General features: G+C 39.6%; 1 protein-coding gene across 8 annotated transcripts in view; it reads left to right on the top strand.

The window, feature by feature from the left end:
* MYO5A (myosin VA) overlaps positions 1 to 14,546 on the top strand; it is a 97,821-nt gene that overhangs the window by 70,824 nt on the left and 12,451 nt on the right. Inside the window, exons 23-32 of one of the 8 annotated variants that reach the window (XM_085070655.1) lie at positions 726 to 819; positions 1,502 to 1,650; positions 2,380 to 2,493; positions 4,659 to 4,802; positions 5,548 to 5,601; positions 6,313 to 6,540; positions 9,126 to 9,226; positions 9,761 to 9,841; positions 11,731 to 11,929; positions 13,482 to 13,556. In XM_085070655.1, coding sequence (XP_084926781.1) covers positions 726 to 819; positions 1,502 to 1,650; positions 2,380 to 2,493; positions 4,659 to 4,802; positions 5,548 to 5,601; positions 6,313 to 6,540; positions 9,126 to 9,226; positions 9,761 to 9,841; positions 11,731 to 11,929; positions 13,482 to 13,556 — 1,239 coding nt within the window. Of the gene's footprint in view, positions 1 to 725; positions 820 to 1,501; positions 1,651 to 2,379; positions 2,494 to 4,655; positions 4,803 to 5,547; positions 5,602 to 6,312; positions 6,541 to 9,125; positions 9,227 to 9,760; positions 9,842 to 11,730; positions 11,930 to 13,481; positions 13,557 to 14,546 lie in introns of all 8 variants that reach the window. The other 7 variants (XM_085070654.1, XM_085070660.1, XM_085070657.1 and 4 more) reach the window with 7 other exon arrangements.

Raw genomic sequence — 14,546 nt, 5'->3', positions numbered from 1 at the left:
TCAAAGGTACTGCTATATCCTGCCTCGTGTAAACAGCCAGCCTATTCAACACATGTGCACAGTCTAGTTCAACAGGTTTCAGCTAACCCCTTATCTTTGCTAACCACAAACATATCTAACAGGTTGTTTTTTGTCCAGAGTACTTGCTGATAGTGGTGCAAGTTTTCAATATTGAAGAGCCAATCCATCATTATATGATGCTGCAGTGATAAATTTCAATGTCAGATATGCATAAGGAGAAATATTAATTGATAAAGCAAAGGGAATGCATAGTAACCATAATCAGAGACAGACAAGTAACTGACAAACCTGAACACAGTTAAAGTGACCCAGCTTTAGGGCAGAGGCAAGATGTTAGATTGTGGTGTTACCCAGTGCAATGGAATTTACCATACAACTACCAAATGTGTTACTGTCTTATGAATATTTCTGTTTTAGTGTGCCATTTACATCTTTGGGACTTTACTGAAAAATATATGCCACTGTGGAGTGGTTCAGGGCAATTTTAGCATCTGATCAGAAATGGGGTGCAGAACATACAGGGAAGTCTGCAGTGGTACATTTAAGAAATGTAATTTGGAAATGAAGATATAACTTAGTTCACAAGTTTCACTCTGAAGAACACTTTAGGTATTTGAAGTGTTACAACAAAGATTTCATTGTTGTTAGACGTACTGATGAAAGATGAACTGCACTCTCAGTCAAGTATTTTATTATCTCTGTAGCTGGTGTCAGAGCTGAAAGAGCAGAACTCATTACTGAAAACAGAAAAGGAGGAGCTGAACCGCCGCATCCATGACCAGGCGAAGGAAATAACAGGTTGGCTCTGTTCTCTTCATTCAGGTTTTCTGCTTCATGTTACCTTGTAAAGCAACACTCTACTGCATAGATTGGGCTAATTTGCTTTAGTTTGCATTCCTTTTTGTGGATTCATTTCTTTGTTTTAAGAATTTGCAAGCATCAGAATTATTTGCCATTTGATTTTCCATGAAATCCTAAGGGTTTGAGGCCTTTTTTTGAGGGGGTGACTGTTCCAAAACACTTCAATTTTTAAAAGACAGCTCTGATATTTAATGCAGTTTATCTGCTACAACTTTTCTGGCTGGTGTGACTGTGTAGGCAGCAGCCAGGAAAGCATAACTCTAGATGTGAGAGCTGTGATAAAGGGGGCTGTGATGAGGAGGGTCAGGATGCTTGAGGCATCACATTTTATTTCTACATAGCACAGCAATGGGCTTGTGCCCCTTCTTCCTCCCTATTGAAATCACTAATAGAAGGTGCTAGCAGAATAACTAACTTGATTGAGTGAGCACTTCTGTGGCTGCCGCAATAATGCTTTGGCCCTTCGTATTTTTGTCATAATGTTTGCCTACAGGAGCTCAAACCCCAAAACGGCAAGCTGTTCCTCTGGTGCAAACACAGGCCTGTTCCTCCAGCATGGATGCTCTGCATGGTAGGTAGGGCTGCAATTCTCACTTTGTGTCCCTGCTGTGTGTGGCAGAGTCGATGGAAAGGAAGCTGGTGGAGGAGACAAAGCAGCTGGAGCTGGACCTGAACGATGAGCGGTTACGGTACCAGAACCTGCTGAATGAGTTCAGCCGCTTGGAGGAGCGCTACGATGACCTCAAGGATGAAATGAACCTGATGGTGGTAAGTGGCTCCACAGCTGAGAAATCAAAAGCTGTTTGTAACTATTTAGGCAGTACCCAGTGGGATAAGTTAGTAACTGCTGTCAGCTGTGTGTTGGTGAGCTGTACCTGAAAAGAGAATTTGTCCTTTTAAATACTGATTATTTCAATTAGTTTGGCCAAAACAAATACATTTTGAATTTGTTGTTGGTTTTTTTAAAAAACAATAGTTTTGATTGTCACAGCTGTGAAGAAGGCTAAATTTCTGCTGTGACTTTGCTGGTGGCATTGCTCGTGCTGTCCACCCTTACTTTGCCCTGAAGTTATTCACATGTGCTAGGGTTGTTTGTACCACCTTCATCCAGTGATAAATTCTAAATAGTCCTAGGAATGTTCTGTGTGGCAGGAATATAAAGTATTCCTCATTAGAATGTCGAGGAAGTTAGAGAATTGCTGCCTGTGCTCCCTGTAAACTGGGCATTTCTTTCCCACAAAGTGCTGCATCCTTACTTGGTGCTGCTTTCTGCAGCAATCTTTGGTGGTGGAGGATCTGACCCATCTCCATAGATTTGATTGCTAACTGTGTCTCATAGGTTTTATGTAGTATGAGAAACAAGAATCAAAAATCTTTTCTTATACATTTTGATAGCTGTGGAGTAACACCAAATACTACAAGCTAGATTTAAGTTTGTGAGAGACAGTCACTGGGAAAAACATATGGTGGTACTGATTTGTCCCATTTGCATTCCAGAGCATCCCCAAGCCTGGGCACAAAAGAACTGACTCAACTCACAGTAGCAATGAATCTGAATATACTTTCAGCTCTGAGATCACAGAAGCAGAAGACCTGCCATTGAGGATGGAGGTAACGTTGAAAATCCCCCACAACTTCTCATTGATACATGGTTGAACTCATTCCTATCCCTTTTTTCCATAAGTGCTTCTGAGCACCATATCCTTATACTGAGATATCTAATGCTTTAATCAAACTTTCTCCATTTCCTTTTAGAAGACACTGATTCCCCAGTTAGTTGTGATCCTGTGTTAAAAGACTTTGTCAAAGTACGCTTTGAATTTTTCTTGTATTACAGTAAGCATAGTCTAGATACTTGGTGATCCACCTGATTTGCATCTGTGAAACATTTGGTTGTCAGTGTTGGTAAGCACAATCACTTATTCAGGACAAAGTGGGAATTTAGAAAACCAGTGAGATTTCTTGAGGAGTCTCCCTACTGTATATTCAATGATTGAAAATTGCAAGCTGCATTCTTAGTAGCTACATGGAATGAGTTTCTTGTTACGGGTGAGCAGCTTGTGTTGGATCAGTTTTTCTCTCTTTCATGAGGAATAAAACTCCCAGAATGGGAGTTTCCTTTGCATATGCAGTGATACAAATCCCAGGATGTTCAGAGAAATTATCAGAAAGATGCTCAGAAATGTTCAGAAAGATGACTTGGTTCAGCTAATGAATAATAACCATGAATGATTTGTGGTGCAGCCCCAAGCCATTGATAGTATTTTCCAAGATAATTCCCCCTTTTGTCCAGTCCCAGCACAGTGGGACTGCAAACACAGAGCCCTCAGGGTGGAGGTCTGGCTGTGCTTGGCACTTCCTAGAGTCAAAGCTTTTTCTGTACATTTTGAAGATCTCCTAAACTCTGAGCCAGGGCACAGCACAGCCTGTTTGCCCTCTACCTGTGTTAGGGATCTCCAGAGCTGCTTTTGGCAGGCTGTCTCTGCTGCTTTGGAAAGCCTCCACAGAGAATTATTTTCTCCTCTGGATGCAAATATCCTGACGCATTGGGGTTGGCACAGCCTCTCTGCTCACTCTTTCATCATTTGCCTTCCCACTTCTGGTTTTCACCTTTCGTAATTGTTTCAGCATGATGCTCATTCATGGCTAATCAGGAGGGGACTGTGCAACTACATGTGATTGGATTTCACATATGAGCCAAATGCCATCTTTTCCTTTGGCTGACAGACTTAGTGAACTGCTGTTCTAGAGCCAGGTTTGGGTTTTAGAATATAAATGAAAAAATGAGCTCACACAAGAGAGTGAATGAATGCAGCACTGTATTTGTTTAACACCTTAACATTCTCCAGTTTGACTCTAGACTCACAATATAGATTAATTATGCAAAACCACATTAAAAAAATAGGACCCACCTCAATGCAAACCAGTAAAGCCAGAAAACTCAAAAGTCTGTTCTCTTTTTCCTGAGCTGTTGGTGTGGTTTTTGACTCTTCCCCTCAACAGTAAAAGGAGGTGAAGTGGAAATGGCTGTGCTTGCTTGTCTGCTGCAGTCATTAATATTAATTTTCTAGTCCCTTTTCTAGGCTTTAAAATTTTATAGTACAGTTCATAGTAAATACTTTCATCTTCTCAGTACATAAAGTACAAAAAGGCTGATGAACAATTTTTAATGCCCCTTCAAATTGCAAACACTGGTCCTTGCCCAGAAAATAGTGAAGAAGTCAGTGGATTACGCTCAGGACAGGCTGTATAATTAGCATCATAAAAGGAAAAATGGATAAAATATGTTTCCTGGTACCTATTTTTTGTGTCACATCCCACTAAATTAACCTGCAAATCACCAGAAAGATTTCTCTTTAGCTGAAGAGCTTACTATAGAAATAATTTGAAACTAAACAAACAACCAAGAAAGCCCTTATTTACAGTTGTTTGCAGGTGAGTCTAACCACAGATTTCTTTTTTTTCCTCCTTTTACCCCCTTCAAACAAATAAGAATATAAGGTATGCTTAGTTATAGACCTCCTGTCTGCTAGGTAGTCTCTAGTGCTTTCTTTTGCTAGGCTTTAGGCTTAGAAACATTTTATACTAGTAAATCCTTTTCTAAAATAGTGTTTGATAGCTGATGAAATATTTTAGATAGTCAACTCTCAGAATGGAGTAACATTTCTGTGTTCCTCTCTTTCCCCAGTCTGTTTCCCATCTTTACTCACTGTCGTGCTTTCTTGTGCTGTGGGAGGGGAATAGTTGTTGACTTGCCTCTGTTCTTTCTACAGCAGGAGCCTAGTGAGAAAAAAGCACCGCTGGACATGTCTCTGTTCCTCAAGCTGCAGAAACGGGTTTCAGAACTGGAGCAAGAGAAGCAATCCCTGCAGGATGAGCTGGACAGAAAGGAAGAACAGGCTCTTCGTGCTAAAGCTAAGGTGGACTCCTTGCAGCTGATCAAATGCTGACACCAGTGTCCCTTCTTATGAAGCAGTGGCTCTGTGAATGCTGACTGGCTTTCACTAAATCTTTGTCTTTCTCTAGCACTTGCTTTGTTTAATGACAAGTTTTATACTGGTACTTAGTTCTAGGGACTGGTTATTTAATTTTCCAAGGTCCTTGAGACCCTCTGATGGAAGACAGCAGGAACAAAAAGTGCTTGGACTTCACTTAAAGCTGAAAGGCAGTTTTTATTAAGGAATAGCCATAAGGAAATCTACTTAAATGTTGGGGACAATGAGTAATTCTTCATTTTAGGCCAAAGAAGTGTTTCAACCAGGATGTAGACCCAAAGCACTGGGCTTAGATGCATTTAGCTCATTGTAATTTAAATTCTCCTCATTTGGTCTCCCTAAGTCCTTAGATAATTATGAAACCAGTTTTGGTAATTGTTTCTTACAACATTTCTACCAGTGAATTTCTTTAGCATGCTGGGATTCATCCTGCTCTGTTTCATTGCCAGTGACAGGATGTGATTTTATTTATATTAACCAATTATGTGTCATAAACTCAAAAGTAAAGCAGACAATGCCAATATTCAAACTACAGCAGTTAGCAGTACCAGAATGAGCATTTTCCAGTTTTACTAACTGAAAATATTATGAGAATAATTTCCGTTCCCGTTTGTTTTCCTACCTCAATGAAGGATTTTTAGTTTTCACACTTGTCTGTATTCTTTCATAGGAGGAAGAAAGGCCTCCCATAAGAGGTGCAGAGTTGGAGTATGAGTCGCTCAAGGTAATTCTAAAACAGAGGTTTCTGTTATTTTCTAGTGAGACTCTTGCCACCAGTTGTTTGTGGTGGCATAGAAAATTACTTCAGCTCTCCTGTTTCCAAATAGTAGCTGGAGAAACTAGAACAAATATTCCCCAGCAGTCATTTCATTGTAGGACTGCTCTTCTTGAGTTGTAGAATGTGTGGCTGGAGCTGCAGAACAAAAAGATCCCCTGAATCAGGGGGAGTTCTCTGTTAAAACACTTAGTACAGCTTGCAAGTTAATTTGAGCAAAAATACAGTGATGAATGTAGTCTTCTTTTTCGAAAACATTATTTAAATTACTGCATATTGTAGACCTCTAAAACTAAAAATATTTCCTAATAGTGATGCAGAATTTTCTTAGCCTGCTGACCGCTGTCTGTTATAAACTTAATTTTTTTTTTTTGCTGAGGGAAGACTAAGAGGGAAAAAAGATTGGCAATCCTTTTTCCCATCAGGTCTGATTCATGTCTGTGTGTTATGGTTTTGCACTTCAGACAAAAGGATAGTCCTGTTAGTGAAATCCTCCCTGACACTATTGACTATGGTCAAGAGGCCAGGGATACAGGAGAGACTGATGAATTTGTTGCAGTTACTCATCATTTTTACCATTTCTATCCATACTTTTGTACCTGTGAGTTACAGACATGTTGCAATGCTGCTGGGTGACAGAATTGTCCCTGTTCCTTGCAGCGCCAAGAGCTTGAATCTGAGAATAAAAAACTGAAGAATGAGTTGAATGAGCTGCAGAAGGCACTCACAGAGACTCGAGCTCCTGAGGTGACTGCCCCTGGTGCCCCAGCATACAGAGTCCTGCTGGAGCAGCTGACCTCAGTCAGTGAAGAGCTTGAAGTACGCAAGGAAGAGGTTCTCATCCTGAGGTCTCAGCTTGTTAGCCAGAAAGAGGCCATTCAGCCCAAGGTAAAGCACACTCAGCAGATGCACTGAAAGGAAAGTTACATTGCATCACTGACATGCTTGCTTGAATTTAACAGTGTGCTTGAAATGGCAGGAAAAATGGTCTAGGTTTGAAAAGCTTTCTAAGTGTAATCCACTGATCCATTATTAGTGCACAAATCACAGCAGTCTGAATTGGGAACTTGTATTAATAAACCAGTGTGGGGTTTCTCTACCAGCATCATGTAAAGATGTACAAGCTGTGCCAAAGGTGTGATTCCCCCAGACTCCTTTAACAGTGCACAAATAACTCTCATTGGGTGCAGTATCATTTCTCTAGTGTGTGATTTGACTGGAAAATTTCAAGGAATTCTCAGTAATTCCTTTAAATTAATAGTCAGTACAAGGAACAATTTCTTCTAAATCGATATGATTGCAAATCAGTAATGTTTCATAAAGATTACCTGTGAAGATATATAAATTCTGTATTATTGCTTTTATGTGGACTTTTATAGAAAGAAGAGTAGATTATGACCACTGAAATGCACATCTTCTAAAAAGCTCTGACTCTGATGAGATAGTTAGGGAAGTAATAGCTTTGCAAATAGGAAGCATTTAATCTGAAAAGATATCACGTAAATCAAAGAACTAGTAATTTCCACTGAACTGAGCTATCTTGTGTTTCATAACTGCAGCAAGGAATGAACAGATAAGTCATCTTTCCTTTGCTGCTGCAAAATTATGTCTGTATTTATCCTAAGTAAACTGCAAGTCTGTGATGCATGAAGATGTGTAAGTCTTGCTTTAAATGATTGACTATAAAGAAAACAAAACACATTTTTCTGTAGAATTTGGAGCATTGTAAAGGAAAATTTGAGTGGTAAATCCTTGAATAACACGTTCTCAGCAGTGGTGGGATGCAAGTGTTGATTTTACAGCAGCTGTGAGTATGAGGGAAACAGGAAGGTGACCTGTGGGATGGCTAGCAGCCAGTTTGCAGATAGCTTCTGCTTGTTAGGTTGGACAGCTGCAGCACAGACAGATTTTTTTAATGTTTTGTTTTTCTTCTTTCTTGCCTGCCAATTTGATTGCCAGGAGGATAAGGTACACATTTTCTCCTACAGTTACAAACCAGAACTTCCTAAATGCTAAAATAACTCTCAGCAATATTGAGCTGTCATTTCCCTGCCTCTTAAGTAACCTACATGCGTTTGAAGTTGTTCTTGCTCTTCACCTTGATATTATTGGAAAACTTTTCTCATAATTCTGTGTCCTCTGCATCCCCATTTCATGCTCCACGCAGGGAAACAAGTTAATTCAAAACAAGCAGATTTAACAGATTTGAACTGTTAGTTTATGACAACCTGAACATGAAAGATTTAGGAATTGGTCTAGTCAGCTCTGTCAATGTTTCTTGCTGAGTATGTTTGAAAAGTAAGAACAGTGGACCAGTAAGCACTGTGATACAGGGATCAGACCTCTGTTAACTTACAAAACCATGAATTTCACAACAAAATAAAAGTGTATGGTATGAAGTAGTTCCTTACTTTAGAGTGTTTGCTGTCCTCAGCAAGCAACGAACATTGTGGACTCATATTGTGATCTGCAGGTACTGAATGTTTGATTAGAAAATGTAGTTGAGTACATGTAAGCATAAGAAACTGAACTGACTCTAAATGATTGATGTTCAGACTGCTAAAGCTTGATAGATCTTAGCAGGCAAAATGCAGCAGTAAATTAATAGTGGAAAAACCTCAAAGATCTCATAAAGATGTTGGGAATAATTCTTTGAGAAGCTTACATATTTTATTGTTTTTCATATTAGATAACACGAATCATACTAGGCACAGAGATCTAGGCTCCAGAATTTATGTCCACAAAGCTGTTTTTGTAAATACTTTGCAAAATTGTGCTCAGGAAAACAGCATCTGCTTGTTTTGAAAGTCAGAAAGTCAGAATTCCATCTCTTGTGTTCATTGAAGTCCTGTGGTACTCCACAGCAATGACTCAGACTGGCCAAGGTGACTTGTCAACCTCTATTAAGTATTTCAAGTTTTACTGAAGAGAAAGCAAAAGTGCAATAGAAAGCTTTCAAAACAGAAACAAAATGGTACAAACAAAATGCTATGTAAATCAGAAAATCTCAAGCCCTTGTAAATTCTTTCCTGCTTTGACAGAGTATTTAAAATACATGAAGTGAGAAATATGTGAGATTTGGAAGACTCCATATAATGCGGTGTTTAAGAAATATTAATAGAATTAAGCTGGCAAAACTATGCTGCTTCAGTTTCAGTATTAGCAGCTGTTCCTGGTAACTTGAATAAAATGCAAATTCAACATTTCTTGAAATTTATCTTGTTCTTTTTATGTGATGAACAAATGGAAAGCGATTAAGATGTACCCACTTACAGTACTGGTATTTGACCATTTTGTATGCATTTATTTCAAAAAATAAGTCAAGTGAACATAGAAATTATGAACCAATATCTTGCTCACACTAATTTAATGTGGCTACCCAAGGATTAATGTTCCACATGGTAAAGTGAAGAAAACATGGATTCAAGGCGCAGTTATGTTGTTAAATTTACTGGAAATTATTGTTTTTCCAGAATACAATGACAGATGCTACAATCCTCTTGGAGGATGTACAGAAGATGAAAGACAAAGGAGAAATAGCACAAGCATATATTGGACTGAAGGAAACCAACAGGTACAAGTTCTCTTTCCTTTTTTTGTGATCGGGTGGGTCTGCTGTGACACACTGTGCATGTTGTGTTCAGTAAGTTCCATCCATGTATGTCTAGACAACACTCAGAGTTGGGGTTATAATTCAATTTCATTAGTAAAATTGTTGTGTGCAATATTTGAAAGGATTTGGAAATAATGGGGAAATGTAAAAGGAAGCTTTCTGGATCTCCGTCTCCTTAGCCTGTAATTGGCCAGCCTGGGTTCCATTCCCCAGGCTGGTTTGGCACCTCTGAACCTCAGTGCTCACAACAGTCTGTTGCAATGCATTTGTTGGAACAGCACAGAATGCTGTGACCAGTCGGGCTGTCACTGACAGCTGAATTTCATCATTAAGAAGAAAAACACATAAACAAGAAAAGAAATTTGCTATGTTGTTTTAGAACATTTTTTATTTCTCTTTTATGGTAACTGTAATGTAGTGTGTAATGTCCTTACCGTGTCACCTCATCACCATCACATATATCTCTTGTATTTTTTTAAACACCTTTTTTGGAAGGCAATCTCCCCAGGACTGTCATATGCTGAATGAGGACGGAGAACTTTGGCTGGCTTATGAAGGGTTAAAACAAGCCAACAGGTTACCAGACTTCTCAGAATGTTTTTTTTTTCTTCATTTGCATCTTCTTTTCTAGCTGACTGTGCCCCTTGCTATGGGTTTGCTTTAGCTACAGTACTTCTATTGCTTTAACAGTTAGAAAAAAATTCAACACAAATTATACAAATTAAGGAGTTTCCTCAAACCTAGTCCCCAGACCTTTCTACTTGTCAGGTTTTATCATTTACAAAGATAAGATGACACAACAAACAATACATAATTCATAAGAGTAGTTGCACAAAAATAGACTGTAAAACACCAGAAGCTCCTCAGCTGGAAAATATTTGTAGCCACGTACTATTTGTGTGCCTTTGCACCAAGTTTCAAAATTGATGTTCCTTACTGCTTTTCAGCCTAAAGAAGTACAATCATTTTAGTAATTATAAAACTATTGTTTAAGTAGCTTCAGCATACTCTTACATCTCAAACAGAAATGGGTCTTACTCTCCTTGTGTCTCAAGTTCAGTAAATTAAACATTCTTCTCTCATGTTTCTCCATGCCAGATTCAAAATATAAGTCATAAAATAACCAAGAAAGAGAAGTAGTCTCTAGTTCCTCATGGTGCTGCTGAAGCCCCAGAGGGATCACTGTGGTCTCTGCAAGGACTGTGCTGGGCATGGGGCAGGCAAGAGGCACCTTGTCAGCAAGTGCAGCTCTGGCTCTGTGTGCTCATCTGTGTCCCTGACTTCCAAAATGGTTCCCAGTCCTGCCCTGACAGCTAATTCAGTAGCTCAGCACTGCTGATGTTCTCCATGTGTGCATTTGGTAGCAGTAACTACAGGAGGGGTATTTTGCAATGAGTGCTACTAACTCAAATCTTTGCTTTTCTGGTGCTAACACATTCTACACCTAACACTGTTGTGTAAACCTGTGAAGATCTAACTTAGAGCAAGTGTTCTGCAGAGCAGGATGGGAGTTGGTTTGCTCTGTGCCTCTTGCCACTTGTCCTGGCACTGCAGAGACAAGAAACTTTATGTTAAATGGCAGTGCACTGCAGGTAAATGACTATTTGCCCTTGCGTGCTTCATCAGTCTAGTTACTAATAAATGTTCCTGCCTTATGCATATTTAAACCCTGAAATATTGTCTAATTGAACACTGGTAGTCACTAGTATTGTCATTTCCTGTGTATGTACCAAATTCTGAGTCAGAGCACTTGGGCAGTGCCTTGCAAGCAGGAGTAGATCCCCCAGCAGTGCCTGGCAGGAGGCTGGTACCTGTTATCCCCGTTTCACAGTGAGAAGAATTTGAGATGTGATTGTGCCCAAGGGGGAAGAACAAGTTAGTGGTGAGGATAAAACTCCTGGATTCCAGATCTGAGTTTGATTCTGTTGTTGACCTTCTGTGCATTAAGGACAGCCCTCTAAAAAATGTTGGGTTTATTGTAAAAATACAGATGATTTATGTGCATTTGCAGCTAAATGGTTTCTGACTGAAAAAGTTAACTCTAAAAATATTTTCCATTGTTAATATTGCAAGGTGCTAGCTTAAGTGAAAACAGCATCATCTTTGTCTTAGATTATTTGGTTTGTTTTGAGGTAAAACCTCTTTAAAGCCCCTTTAGTGACAATCTGTGAAGACTTAGCTTTACATTTATTGCCACAGTGGCACCATGCACAGTATGTGTTCAATCAAAGGAAACGCAGAGCAGTGTCACAATTAGCTTCTCTCTCCTCACTTTTTGATCATGCAAGCTTAATTTAATTAGAAGGCACACTGAAGGGTTTAAAGAGTACTCTGCCTTTTTCATTTTCCTTTGCAAGCCATGGCTAATTGTTCCTGAGCAGCAGCTAAAGCTTTACACTCCCTCTGAGAACTGGGGATGTAACTTCCCAAATGTGTTCACACAAACTGTTGCTCAACCTCCTTAGGCTGCTGGAGTCTCAGCTTCAGTCGCAGAAGAAGAGCCACGAGAACGAGCTGGAGTCGCTGCGAGGTGAGATCCAGAGTCTGAAGGAGGAAAACAACCGGCAGCAGCAGCTCCTGGCCCAGAACCTGCAGCTGCCTCCCGAGGCTCGCATTGAAGCCAGTCTGCAGCATGAGATCACCCGGCTGACTAATGAGAACCTGGTAAGAGCAGTGGGGCTGCAGGAGCAGGCCAGGGCACTTACAGACCTGCCACACCTCTGGGTTCTTATCACTTTGCAGATGGCAGCTTCCTGCAAAGAAATTGCATGAGGGTAGTGGTTTTCTTGAGTGTAAGGTAATGGGAGAGAGAGGCTTGTGATTGCTCCTGAAGTAATAATGTTTGAGAGAATTTGTTTGAAGTTTGGGGCATGGAGGAAGCTTGTGGATCCAGATTTCAGCTGATGGGTTTAGTCATGGCTAAATAGAACGTTGATATCCAGAGAAATCATAAAAACTATTAGTGCCAAGGAGTGGTGTTTCCTCTGAAATATGTTTATTTTGTTGGAAAACTGTGATGTAATTCTTTAATTATTTAATGTAATTTATCTTCCCATTTCTCTCCTCCCTGCCTGAAGCTACACAGATAATTCACTGTATTATGAGCTCCAGCCATTCAGTATGTTTTGAAAAAAGAAATAGTTCCATAAAAAGAAAGTTGGTTAGAAGTCACTTTGCTAATAGTTGGTATTCCATGTGTACTGCACAACATTTTTGTTGAAGGAAGGATTGGGCAAAACTCCCTACCTTCTTCCACAAAGGAGTATATTCATCCTATGTGGGCTGCTTCATTTCTGGAGAAATCTTCCAAAGAGATTCCATGTTGGAATGTAATTGGCTTGTTATTGGTAAAGGGAAATGTTACTTCAACCTGAAAATCCTAGCTGTGAGTGCTGTTGCTTCCTCCAAACAAGCCAAGGTGTAGTGTTTCCTGCTTACGTACATGACAGAAGTTATCACTGTTGGGCTCTTCTCTTAATGCCAAAGATTTTGAGGAAAGTGTCAGATAATTCAGCTGATAGATGTTGGAGAACTGGCTAAAAGTACAAGTTTGCCTGAGCAGCAGCAGTCTCTCACTAGCAAAGGTAGATGGTGAATGTTTGTGTCTCAGCAGCTCCCTCCTGCTGCTCAGTCATATGTTACAATTTTTAGCCATTTTTCCCCCCAGAGATGCACTCGTCACATTCTGTGTTCCCAAGACAACACAGAGTCATGTAATTATATCCCAGAGGAGTTCTCTTTGTTTTCAAATACACTGAATGTAATTTAACTTGTTAAATATAGACTCATTCCTTAGTATTTCATTTCTGATGTTTGAGTATTGCAAGTCAACTCCAGCTTGGGTGTATATTTCTGTTCCACTCCTAGCCCTGCAGTGGAAACAATTCACAGGCTTTCCTGATGCCATGTTAGAATTGCAGTTCACTGCAATCCCATCTTGATTAGCATAAGAAAATGCCCTGTCCCTGTTCTCACAGAGGTTGTATTCCATGCTTTCACAGTCCTGGTACAGCCCATTTTTAAAAGATTGACTGTTCTGCAGCTCATCTACAGCTTCTCTCTGGGAGGTGCTGGCATGAACACAGCTCAGGCCTAGACTACCTAAAAATAGGAGATTCTTGATCTTGTTGTATTCTGATTTAATCTGTGTGGTGCTCACTGAAGTGTCAGTGTCTCAAAGGGAGGGAGAAAACCAATCCTGTCCCTGTTTTTGCAGTTTTATGAGGAGTTGTATGCAGATGATCCCAAGAAGTATCAGTTGTACCGGATTTCCCTTTACAAGCGGATGATTGTATGTAGTTCACATGAATCCTGTTTCTCTCTTGTCTCAGTCGCTCTTTCTGAAGCACTAATTGAAAAGCAGGCTCTCTCCTTTTCTCCCTTTCAGAGGAAATCCCCCTGCAGAGAGCTTCACGATGCCAATTACTTCCTTCACTGCTTTTTTGTTAGTCTTAGTGTCCTTTGTGTAATCTGTGTTTCTTTTTGATGCACAGTTTTGTTACTAATACAAGCCTTACACTGTGAGCAAAGCAGTTTCTTTTTGAATACTACTTATTACTGGAAAAGAGGTACATGATGCAAGAGATGCTCAATTTTCAGAACTACTCTGTGGTTAAAAACTTTGATACATTTAGGTTCAGTTCAGCAAGGTAGAGGACTGATCATACAGGTCCTTATGAAGGTGAATAATGCCAGCAATCCAGTCATAGCCTGAATTTGTTCTTATTTTAATATTTTTCAGAAGTGCAAAACATGACGGATGACATTGGAAATATTTCCATAGTAATTAAGGACAGACAGCACCATATGTGAGCTTGAAAGAATATAATTTATGAGTTTCCAGATCTTAATGAGATGTGAAATCTGTTAAATTTATTTATAGGAACCATAGAAAAAACTTCATTCGTCCTCATGTAGAGGTTCTCCTGAAATCATATCCCTTTCCTGATACATTTGAAACTGTCTGTTGAACTTAGCTGTGTCTTTTTATTAATTTCAGGAGAGATTGTTTTATCTGACAACAAGTATGTAGTGTTATTAAAAGGATTTCTGTTGTAAAATTGAACACTGCTTTGGATGTGAAGCGTGGCCTCAATTCTGTTCTGTCAACAGGCCTAATATCTTACTGCTCAAGTATGTTATATCAGGTTGTAAACTCTTGTACTACATTACTCAGATTTGTGCCTAATTCTAAGTTGTTACCCATACTGCACTAAAATTTTTCAGTACTTTAGAAGAGGTGTAGTTTCCCAGTTGATGCTTTTGATACAGGGAGTTCATG

Source organism: Lichenostomus cassidix, chromosome 10 (assembly GCF_008360975.1).
Source record: "Lichenostomus cassidix isolate B80296 chromosome 10, HeHo_3.0, whole genome shotgun sequence".
NCBI lineage: Eukaryota > Metazoa > Chordata > Aves > Passeriformes > Meliphagidae > Lichenostomus > Lichenostomus cassidix.
The sequence above is the reverse complement of the archived record's forward strand: the minus strand, read 5'-3'. Positions and strand labels throughout refer to the sequence as shown.